Source organism: Papaver somniferum, chromosome 10 (genome assembly GCF_003573695.1).
Source record: "Papaver somniferum cultivar HN1 chromosome 10, ASM357369v1, whole genome shotgun sequence".
In the NCBI taxonomy this organism is placed as follows: domain Eukaryota; kingdom Viridiplantae; phylum Streptophyta; class Magnoliopsida; order Ranunculales; family Papaveraceae; genus Papaver; species Papaver somniferum.
In genome coordinates, this window is record NC_039367.1 from 80,361,161 (window position 1) to 80,373,986 (window position 12,826).

General features: G+C 35.7%; 1 protein-coding gene across 1 annotated transcript; it reads right to left on the reverse strand.

Moving 5' to 3' along the window:
• Positions 1-6,073: 6,073 nt before the first annotated feature.
• On the reverse strand, positions 6,074-11,672 carry LOC113317811 (protein SUPPRESSOR OF GENE SILENCING 3-like). The gene is made up of 3 exons (XM_026565934.1): positions 11,033-11,672; positions 7,886-8,187; positions 6,074-6,851 (listed from the first exon to the last, which is right to left on the reverse strand). Exons 1-3 carry the CDS (start codon positions 11,560-11,562, stop codon positions 6,502-6,504), a joined length of 1,182 nt encoding a protein of 393 aa, XP_026421719.1. The 5' UTR covers positions 11,563-11,672; the 3' UTR covers positions 6,074-6,501.
• Between the last annotated feature and the right edge of the window lie 1,154 nt (positions 11,673-12,826).

Consider the following 12,826-nt stretch of genomic DNA (forward strand, 5'->3'; position numbering starts at 1 on the left):
TCGTCAGTTGGTTAGTTTCATTATTTTTTTCCGTGTATATATTCTTTTTTTGTATTGCAATCAATTGTATTTTAACATTAAAAAATCATGATTTATACGATATAGTACCAAAGATAACAAGGGTACCATTTGGGTGATCCAACTACAATCATGAAAATATTGTCTTGTATGATATCATCCCTGAAATATATGGTACCTTCATTTATCAAAAGTGTTAAAAACTACCAACCACATATTCCACACTGCGATGTTATCGATGTTGTAACGACAACATAAAATTAATATTGTCCATCACTACTCACCAGCACTCACCGTCACTACTTCTTCCACCACAAATCAGGGGCGGAGCCAGGATTTTGAGGAAAGAGGGAGAAAAAAATTATTGGCAAGTTGGATACATGTGAAAAATGGACTTTGTATCCCATTTTATGATAAAAGAACAAAAATAAGTATAATTGTGCTTGGCTCCGCCCTTAACCACCACTAATCTTTCGTCCTCCACCTCTTCTACTACTCATTGTCGCCAAAAATGTCTATTGATATTATTTATCAAAATTACTTATTAATAGAAATAAATATTATAATTAATTAAGAAAACATTTATAATTAAAAAATAATTATTCATTTATTATGAGCAATTAGTGAAGCACTAATTAAAGAACACTTTAATTAGTACGAAAACACTTTCATTAGTGAAAACACTAATGAAAGTACGTTGTTGTCTTTGTAGGTAGTTGTCGCGAAACAACTCGACATTATGGTCTTTCAGGAAAAAGAATGTAATAGTACTTGAGAAAGTGATAATGTTCTCTTACGCGGCTACACCAATTGCCTTTATATAATACGGATACCGTTTCGGTGATCCAACAGTCATGATCATATTGTCTTATATGTTCCGGTATCATCCTCGAAATATTTGGTTTTTGTCCTTATCAATCGTGCTAAAAACAACCAATTACATCTTTCACAATACAATGTTCCATGTTTTGTGAAGATTTTTTTTTTACTCGGTCAATAAAACTCACTTAAAAGGAAAAACTATTATTATCCACTACTATTATCAACACCCACCACCATAAAAACCATCCGCCGCCATTATTTCTTCCACCAATAGTAATGTTATCGCCTCCACCATTCACAAACACCCGTCACCGTTAGAATTGATATATTTTTTTAGTAAAATTATTTATTAATAAAATTATGTATTTATGTTAGATTATTAAAGGGACATTTATAATAGAATTTTAATTAATCATTGTGAACAATCAATGAGACACTAATTAATAAAACATTTAAAAATGGTTAAGTCGAACAAACCCCAGCGGTAAATTTATCTTTGCCAAGGACAAATCCTGACCACTCTTTACATAGACAAATCGATAATAAATAATTTCATATGTTCTAATCTTGATTCGGGTCGTTGGTTTATTTATTACATAACATGGCAATTGATTGCACCAATTTTTTAAAATGGACATGTGTTTTATCAAGTATATTTTAACATTAGAATGATCAACCACGTGTTATACTTTATAATATAACGTTACATATTGGCGTTACGAAATTAACATAATATGTTTTTGTTCACCAATACCCGCCACCACCATAAAACCATATGAATCCATTTTTTTATCCACCACCACCTAGTGACAGAGCCAAGGGTTGACTAATCTGGCTCTAACCCCTTAAATTTTTAATAACTACATAAATTTTTTAGTTTATTTTATAAATAGTACTTTGTCCATATATATTTATGGTTTAGTCCACCAAAGTTTACATGTTTATTTTTTTTTTTTAAAAATAGGCCTCCTCAATGTCAATTTTTGACTCCACCGCTGCCACCATCACTGCCGCCCACCTTGTGTAGGTTGTTGGACGCAATTCTAATTTTCAATCACAAATACTATGTATGAGGTTTAGATTGAACAAAATGTCGTCAATTGATTAGTTTCATTATTTTTTTTCCGTGTATATATTCTTTTTTGTATTGCAATCAATTTTATTTTAACATTAAAAAATCATGATTTATACGATATAGTACCAAAGATAATAGGGGTACCATATGGGTGATCCAACTATGATCATGAAAATATTGTCTTGCATGATATCATCCATGAAATATATGGTACCTTCATTTATCAAAAGTGTTAAAAACAACCAACCATATCTTCTACACTACGATGTTATCGATGTTGTAACGACAACATAAAATTAATATTGCCCATCACTACTCACCAGCACTCACCGTCACTACTTCTTCCACCACAAATCAGGGGCAGAGCAAGGATTTTAAGGAAAGAGGGAGAAAAAAATTCTTGGAAAGTTGGATACATGTGAAATGGACTTTGTATCCCATTTTACGATAAAAGAACAAAAATAAATATAATTGTGCTTAGTTCCTCCCTTAACCACCACTAATCTTTCGGCCTCCACCTCTTCTACTACTCATTGTCTCCAAAAATGTCTATTGATATTATTTATCAAAATTACTTATTAATAGAAATAAATATTATAATTAATTAAGAAAACATTTATAATTAAAAAAATGATTAGTCATTTATTATGAGCAATTAGTGAAACACTAATTAAAGAACACTTTATAATGAATAGAATATTTATTATGTGCAATTAGTGAAACACTAATTAATAAAGTAATTATGATATTTAAGTTTAACAAACCACCACTGTTGATTTATCTTTTCTATTAATTCCAACCAAGGTAGAACACTGGTTAGAGGCCACTCTTATGACACAATAGGTTATGAGTTCGAACCTCTCCGTTATAATTTTTGAAAATCCATATCTTGACTTGATTATTCATTTTGCATTCATAATATTGGAATTAATGTCACGCGTGCGAGTTGTAGGGGGTGGTCAGGAGAACCACAACCCTTGATTTATCTTTTTCTGGACAAATCCTGACCACCACTAATACATGCAAACTTAGACTAGCTTTGTTTGTACTAATGAAGAATAGGCTTCATATATCTATCTTGAGGAATCACAAAGTCTGGGACGAAAAGAACTTTGCGATTACTATCTATCTTTCCTGAAAATGATTACAAAAACCTCGATAACAGAAAAGCAAGATCAGGATACACGAACTTTCAAGATAAAAGATAGTCGAACTTGGCTTTACGAATCCCTAAAGCGAAGTATTTTAGTCGTAAACCTAATAACGTATAGAAAAGTTAGGTAAATAGAGGACGACTCTAGCTATCAACTAAGACACAAAGTTTTAGGGATTGAATTTTCCAGGTGAATTATTTATAGTTTTTCAAGACTAAGGGATGCCTAGAAGCCAATCTAAGATAACTTGATAATCAAGCAAACACTTTCTATGTTTCGATGAAACTGTAATTAGGGATTCAAGTAATCATGTGAGAAATTATCTTGAAAATGCAATAAAAGAATATACACTATGATCCGGTTATAGAACCATGTCTAATGACCATTCTGTTTTGGCAAATATGCCTTTCGAACTATAAGCAAATTGGTGTTCCTTTAACCACCTAAGAGTTTAATCATGATATGCACACACATAAGTATCTAAGTGATCAATGATGTTTTAGAAGTGTTTAAGAGAGTCATAGCAATGCTAAACATATTTAAAAAAATAAATCTTTGAGCATCTGCTAAATTCTTCCGGGACCGTTGGTGAACCGGTTTGTGAACCGTAAGGCTAGTTCACGAGTCAGGGTGATATAGTTCGTGAACCGAGTTCGCTAACCCTACTCGGCTCGAGAACTCAGATTGTAATGAAATATGCTAAGTGTCAAGTTGGTGATGTTTCAACTATAAACATTTGGACTTCAAACTGGATTCCATATATGTCTACTGCTCTTCAAGATTGGGATGAACTACATCTTAATGACTTACAATGGGTATCTCAATTGATGGAATTACATGTTATTCAATGGAATATTAATCATCTGCGACAACTTTTTACATTCAGTCTTAACTATTCCTCTTCAATTAGATCAACCAGACACTCTTATTTTGCCTTTCACAACAACATGTATCTCTACAACTACTTTAACTTATAAAATGCTTTGTGCTATGAATTCTCCCAGCAATGTGTCTCTAAACTTGTCACACAACAATTTTGGATTAAATTTTGGAAATTAAAGATACCATATAAATTTCAAAAAAAAAATTATGAGAAAATCTTCATAATGCTTTGACAGCTAAAGCTCGGTTGTTTCAACATGTGGATAATTCTTATCCACAATGTGTTCTCTGTAATACTGGTCATTTTGGGGATGTAGATCATATGCTTCTTTATAGTTCATTTACTCAAGCTGTCTAGAGAAAGTTTTCGCCTCAACATTTTTCTTTTGATGCACATTCGACTCTTTTGTCATTAAACATATATAGTAACTCTAACTCTATTCATATCATTGTCTGCATTATGCATTGTATCTAGAAACATAGATGTAGAGTTATCTTTAGTAACTTAAATCATAACCCAGACATATGCATTCATCAAATAAGTTATATTACATTTGTTTGTATTATTTAAATATTGTTTCTGATAACAGTCATGTTTTGCATCATTCCATAGCAGTTAGAAATACTATGAACAATACTTGGCAACCTCCTCCTATGAATGCTTATAAAGTTAACATTGATGTTTACTTCTGTCCTCATTTTTTATTAGATGGAATTGGCATTATAAGAAGAAATCATGCGGGACAAAATATGGTGGGAAAAGGAGCAGTAAAAAGGGCAATCAATGTTTATCAAGCTGAAGCCTGGGCTTCGTTAGAAACTATGGAAATGACGACTACCTATGGTTGGACTCGCGTTATTTTTGAAACTGACAACCTTAACATTAGTTCTTATCTGAATCATAGTTTTTCTCGTTCTTCTTGGGAGAATGCTCCTATCCTTATGAAATGTGTAAATAAATGTAACATTAACTTTGTTTGCCCTTGTGAGTTTGTTCATAGAGTGTGTAATAGGGCGTCAGCCGCCTTGATGGGAGCAATTTTAACACATAATTTCTTTTTAGGGGTCAGTCTGTTGATTCCTAGTTTTCTTTTTTCTCTCTTTTAATATATAACCAATTCACAAAAAAAAAGTGTGTAACAAAACCGTTGATACCTTGGCAAAAACTGCTAGAAAACATAATCTTTCTGGAAAATGGTGGTTACATCCACCTGGATCTTAATTTCTCACAAAGATAATGATGTAAGATTAATACGATGGTTTCTTTGTTAAGAAAAAAAAGAACATCAACTTACTTTTCTGGACAGTGACACTTTTGTTTACCCAAAAACAAAGTTACAACACCACGCATCAATGCCCATGGTATTTGAAAGCAGAAATGGTGAGTGCCGACACGGTTTAAGTGTTTCATCCAAGTAAAATCATTCTCAAATAAGAGTCAAGAATCCAGTAGGTGCTGATTTTTTCTGACTTAACTTGCTCGTCTAAATTTAACTCGTTTGGGCATGAGTTCACCTCAAAAGAAAACATATCTAATTCTGGGTTAATGCATTTAACTCAATCTATGAAATAGCAGCGTCATATAAAACTTCTAAATCCTGTCAGGTATGAGCTTACCGAGTCGGGGATAAAATTATACACGACTTGAATACCTCCGAGCCTGAAATGTTAGCCGAGTCAGACTTTGATTCATAAATTAACAACTTTTAATTTGAATCGAGTCAGATGCAATATCAAAATCATATCCAGATCCCGCTACGTAGTTGACAGACTGAATGTTAGATACCAAGCATCAACACGGCAGAATACAAATCAGAAATAAAACTCAGAAAAGACAACCGGAAGGGAAATTTGCTTAGGCTTAGCAATCAGCACCACCAACACTAGTCATTAGCCAAATAAGCCTTTAGTGCACTGCCAACCATAAGATTGACAAGTGGTTTGCTTTAGCCGGTCAAGACTTGAAGATTACAGTCTAATATTTTTCTGGCAGGCATGAAAATTGAACAAGGAACATCACCATATCCAACTGTGCAAAGGAAATCTAAAACTCTACTGAATTCTCACCTAACCAAAGCTAATATCTTTATTTACTGTGCATAGTATCCTACTGCCATGAAAATTGAAGGAACACCACTGCCATAGCCAACTGTACAATCGAAATATAAAATTCAACAGAAATGTCACGCCAACCAAAGCTAATATCTTTACTGTGCATACTATGCTACCCAAGAGACGAAAACAAAAACACAAAATTAGCATGGCTCATGCGGCTACCCAGCAATGTTATGGTTGAAGGTTAGTTTGGGGTCGCACCAGTTAACCCGAAAATGCCAACCCCATTGAGGCAGTGCTTGTGCAAGTGTTTGCCAGAAAACAGTCATCAAGCATATTGAGCTTCTGAATTAATTGAATGCAGTAAACATATTCTGAACCTCCTTTCCAATACTAATAGAAAAGAAAAGGAGCAAACAGAAGAGTTTAATCCTCACCATAAACTTATAGCTTATAAGAGGCATACTTGTACCTCATATGATCTGACAACTAATTCTAAAGCCTGCATTCTCTTCTGCTCTCTATTACGGTCTTCTTCCTCGTATCATAATCAACTTTGTCAAGATCTGATGCAGTTCCCAAATACCCAAATAGGATTCTAGTTTTCTCGCCTGTCTTCGGATCCACCCTGACCAAGTTAGGGTTATTTTCATCATTCCTACCTGGCTGTAGAGATTGAGCACGGGCCCAGCCACCACGCCCATGATTATCCTTCTCAAAGTATTCTGCCAGGCGCATGGCCTCCTTCAAGGCTGGTTGATCAGCTCCAAATTTCACCAACGTAATGCCCAAATGACCATCCTTACCAAACAAGGACTTTGCCTTGCCACCGATAAAACCGAGATCTGAAAGGCAAGAACAACATAGAGAGACCAGGAAAATCAGGTCGCGAATACATCATCCAAAGAATATCACGTGTTGGTACGCAATGATCCATCTCATTTCTACAAGATAGATCTTCCTAGATTTTTGCTACTAGCATCAGGAGACGGGTAAAAAGATTGATATGGATATCCACGAGGCAATCTAACAAATAGTACAAGTAGCCAAACCTTAACAGAAGCAAAGAAAACTCATCACGGTGTAGTGCTGCATAAGATCTCATTGGAAAAGAGGGCAATTGAGAACATGCAAAAGGGTAAAAAGGCACTCAATGAAGCACCTCCCCACAAACCTACAAAATACCTTCAGCAGATACAATATAAAGACAAGCGTTAAATGAATGATTAATAGCGAGTTCAGGTGCGGAACACGAATGTTTTACAAGGACTCAACCAGGCAATTAAAATTGGAAGAAAAGTCGAGCGTGGAGTCACTTCATCGAAAATGGAATGTGACCATCAAGAAGCAAATGGATGAGATGGCCAAGTTTTTCTACTAATACAGTAAGTGGTGGGTAACAAATCAGAGCTCGATAAAACAGTACTTCTCTTATGAATACTATCAGTCAGTCCAAAAATAAGATTAACAGGGAAAATTTCCAAAAATCCAATTACAACAGGATTTAGCACGTAGAAATATCTAATGGCAGAGCATGAAGTTGCTGCTATTGTCATAATGCTCCGTAGTCCGTACCAATTTCCACCTTTTTGTCTAGGAGGAACTAGCAGGCCTATTGGATTTACTTCCTAAAATATCCCCAAAACAAACTCAACACTAAACCAATTGTTGTTCCATCAAAATTCTTTCATGGCCAAGAACCTGAAAACTTAAGGTCAGCTAATGCAGCAAAAAGACAAATGAAGCACTGCACCAACTAAATGACTTTCTGGCCTCAATCCACTCTTTTTTAACTATGGCTTTGCGACATCGATAATAATAATATTTGTATGTATACACCCATTCCAGATAAGATAAAAGGCTTAGCAACATATTATACCTCTAAGTTTATTATCCATCGTCTTGTTTCCCATACCCTCCACGTGGCCATCTTTACCCCGGCCTGAATTTGTGTTATGAATGATCACCAAAGGTGGCCACATTATAAGATCATCCCTCCTTGCTGCTGCTTCATCCGCAGATAATGACTGGTAACTCTTGGAGTTTTCAGGAGCTTTTGCATAATTCCAACCCATTGAAACACACAAAGCCTTGTGTAGGCCCAGATGATCTACTCGCAAGTCAACTGAGTTGTATGTGTGCATAATTAGACCATGCACATCCGAAAATTCTTTAGATGCCCTGTTTTTCCCACCAAGAGCATGGAGGAAGAGTAACATATTCAGCGTTTTCCCTCTAATTTCAGTCAATCAATAAAGTAATAACCTACTACAACAATAACATCACGGGTTTGTGACAACAGAAGCTAGTGAGCAAAACAGATAATGATTAAAAAAACTGGTAAAAAAAACCTGACCTATGAAAAACTATGCATGTAATGAAAGACTAAGCCGATAACACAATCACCAGAAACAATGGCCAACCTGATCAAAGACTGGCATCTATACTTCCTTATAGAAATTGAACAATACTTGCAACAATACAAAATAATCAGACAATTACTCAGCATAATTTGTGCCTTTTTTCGTGTGAGTGCTTTATGAACAAGCACATTTTATCCAGCTCGTGTATATGCCTAATAATAAGGGAAAGTTCAACAATGTTACCGAGGCAACAACACTTTACAAGTAACCAAGACAACGACAAATCAACTGCATAACACAAACCCACAGCACAATCGGTATTCAAAAATAAAATGCTGCTCCCACGTTGGTACATAAATCCAGCCTGATTAACAGCCAACTCAACAGACAGGAGCTTTGGAGTTGGATCGTGATAAACACATTGACAGATTGGCACTAGCGTAAGGAACCGAATAGATGGAAACAAGAATCTCTATCAAATAAAAAAAAATTGATCACCATCCAACATCATGAGGAACAACACAGTTGAACAAAGTAACTACATCCACATGTGACAAAATATACTAACAGTAAAAGGCGGAGCAGATGTCCTAGCAAAAACATGCACTTACAACAAACCAAATGATACATTTTCAGACAGTTATTGGGCATAACTAGTGCCCCTTTCTGTGTAATTGCCTTATAAACAAGCACATTTGAAACGGTTCATGTATAAGCCTACTAAAAAGGCAACTCTAATGAAAGTTACCGAGGCAACAAGAATTCACAAATAACAGAGACAACATCAAATCAACTGCATAACACAAACATCCAACACTATCTTCCACATTGAAACCTAAATCCAGCTTGATTAACAAGCGACTCAACAGGCGGGAGAATGGGAGACGGAACAGAAAAAAAAAAGTTCGATGAATAGGATCTGCTCCAAAAGATGAACTAGCTAACCAATGATGAAAATAGAAATGAAATCAAACAAAACAATCATCTTTCTTCAGATTAAACTGTATGCAACCTGATGTCCGCTCTAACTAGAAAGAGAACAAAATCTCACACAACTTTTGTGGTGATTGAGAAATGTATGAGATTGATAACAGTTTTAGTACTGTATAACCAACCACAACTTCTAATCAACACAGCCATTTCAAAAGCTTCCTTTTAAGTTGCAGAACTTGTTGTACGAGCAGAGGCGATACACTTGAGTTATATGCCCGTATATAATATCCTAGAATTTAAAACTCACCATATCAGCATACCTACTTCCTGAGTAGCAGAACTCGTTAGGCGATCATCAGGCGGCTGAGGGGGCCTAGCGGCTGGAGTGACTAATCACTTAATCAGAAACTATGCAGATACATTAAATATTTCGAACATATGTTTACATTTTTTTTTCACTAGTTGTAGATACACAAAAATAGTATTCAACATCATGAATTGGTAAACATTTCATAAGAATAACTGAAATTCAGTTCAAGTCCAGCGCATATTTGCCTCATCAGTCTATGCACAAAATGCCTAAAATTCAGCCAAGCCTAGGCGCCAGATTTTACTGCACAGCCTACTTCATCAGAGCAGAATTCCCACATTGATACATCCTCTAAACTATAAATTATTATAGCTCATCTCATTTGGTTAACTACAACACGAATAACAAGTTGCACACGAATTAAACGATGGAATAACATGCAGCCCCATATTACGTGTAAGGCCTACTCTTCCTATTCTTCCTCCATAAGTAATATATGTTTCTATATAAGCTAACTTCAGCATTATCCCATTAGATAAATTAACTTCTTATGCTTCAAATACAAATTAATATAAAGGGTCCTTATCCCTGAAACCAAATACGATGTGCAGTAAAATACCACTACTACACATATTAGTATACTTCTATGCACAAACGAAAAACCTATTGTTTTGGCATCGAATCCTGAAGGAAAACCAGTTCCTTCATCATTGACTACAGTCACTAGCAACTATATGTCTATATCATCTGACTCTTATCCAAATTTAACTGACGACCACATTCTAGAATTCAATCGCAGTAGGTAGAATTAATTATCCTGGCCTACTTACCCTAATCTTAACGAAGAACCACATTGCTACTCAGACATATTATTCCCCTGAGACTACAGTCAGTTGACAGCAAACATAACCTTATCAGATTCTATCAACAGCCTTAGTTTGCAATAGAAAGACATATTTGAATCTAGATTTGACTAGAACAACTACAGACGGATCACATTAGCTACTAGAAAACAATCCGTTCCTACCTAATCTGTTTCTCCTTCGCTAATATCCAGGACAAAGCAAGTGCCTTGATGAGAGTTCCATAATCCTTAAGTAGCAAACTACAAACAATAACCAACACAAACAATCCTAACAGAAAACAAACTAAGCATCTGTTAGAATTTATATAACTCTACATATCAGCAGACCTAGTTCACTTAAGCTAAATACGGACATTGGTACATCCTGGAAAAACCCTATAACCAATTATATCAGCAAACTCTTAGCGCTAGAGGCCCACCTTTTAGATCCTCTAAAGTCTTAAACTAACATATCAGCATAAAACTTGAGCCTTTGTTAAGATTAATATCAACAACATCCAAAACATGCTAAAGACGATGAAGCATAGAATCAAGTACATCACAATGTTATCAAACCTGCCACACGCGAGGCATTTCAAACGCCCATGCTTTCCATCCTCCAAAAATTCCTTCCTTTGAGCAGGATTTTCATTTAGTAATTGCACATAGTGGAGAAACGATTTCTTCAATGCATGTGTATCAACATCAGAAAACTTAGAATTTGAATCATTCCCATGTCCAACATGCCGAGAATGTGAACTACCATAATCTCCTCCAACTCTCAAATGCTTTTGAGACCTATGATCATCCATTCCTCTAGCGGACAACATTGGATCCCTACCAAATGGACTACTTGTTCCAGCTAAATAATCACCACCACCTCTGTCAGCATGTCCCAAAGGAAACCCATTAGGATTTCCATACTGTAAAAGCTGCTGTCTTTGCCTAGAAAATTCATCCCTTGGGTCTCTTAGATCTCTCGGGTCTCGTTCGTCTCCGTCTCCATATTTCCTCTTCAAGGAACCACCTTCAGGTGGCAGCAATGAACCACGTCCATCCAACCCTACGGAATTCCAATAATCACCCTGCCCATTACGCCCATACATATCACCACAGTGTTCACGATGAAATCCATCATGAGGAAAATGCTTATCAAACCCAAATTCAGGCTCACAACCACCACCACCTGGTCCGAAAGGATAATACCTCTCTCATCCATATGACGTCCTCCTGGCAAATCTTGATAATCTGGTGGAAGAGCTAAATATGTTCTTACATTTCCATCAGCCATTACAATTGTTCGTCTCTCCAACATGTGAAAACCATAAGACGGAGGCGGCGGTGGTGGACCAAAATTAACAGGATCTGTAAATGGAGAACCACCACCACCATTAAACATTCCAGACCCACCTGAAGGGGTATAAGCTTGATCAGGTTGAGGTTTGGATGATGAACTTAATTTTGTGGCTGTTGTTGACTCATCTTTTTTAGGGTAAGAAGGTTTAGAATCTTTAGACGAAGAATTAGGTTTATGATCAGATTGAAAATTATCGTGATTATTATCCCATCTTGATTTCCGGAAAGAGGACTTCTGGAATTGGGATGAAGATGTTGATGATGACCCTTTATGGTTATTGTTATGGTTATTGGGGTTTCCACCTACTGCCATCTTATTCTGGTTATTCATAAATTAGGGTTTGTTATATCTTCAGTATCTGGAGGTTGAGATGAGAATGAGGACTGTGGAAATTAGGTTGCTTATTGATGGGTGTGTGTTTGGGGAAGAAGGTGAGGCATTGGCGTATAAGGCTATAAGCTCGTCTCAGAAATTTTTTAAGTCCACACGATAGAGGAATCTCTTGCGAGTTCAAGCTTCCGATTTTCCACCCCAAAAGTCTTTTTTTTCTTTTTTTTTTTACTCCCTCCGTCCCATATTTTTTTTTACTCCCTCCATCCCACTAATAAGTGACCTAGTTACTTTTAGAGTTTGTTCCACCATTAAGTGACATATATCACTAAATAATGAGATATTTCTAAAATTATCCTTTTAATTGATTATAAAAAATATAAGAAATGTGCATAATTTAATAGTCATGTTTATATTCGTTACGTAGGTGTTTTAAAATGTTTTCCAATGGTACGAAGTTTGCGAACATCCGCGGTGTAGTTTGAGAGATAAATCATTTCAAAATTTCACTATTTATTTCCATAAGGGTATAATTGTAAAAAGTGCTTAAAAATACATTTCCACTTGCTTACCTTAAAAATTGTGCAAACTTGAACTAGGTCACTTAATGGTGGGACGGAGGGAGTATTGTATAAAAACTAGGACTCAGAATGAGCCAAAGTTACAAAGAAAGTAGAGCCATC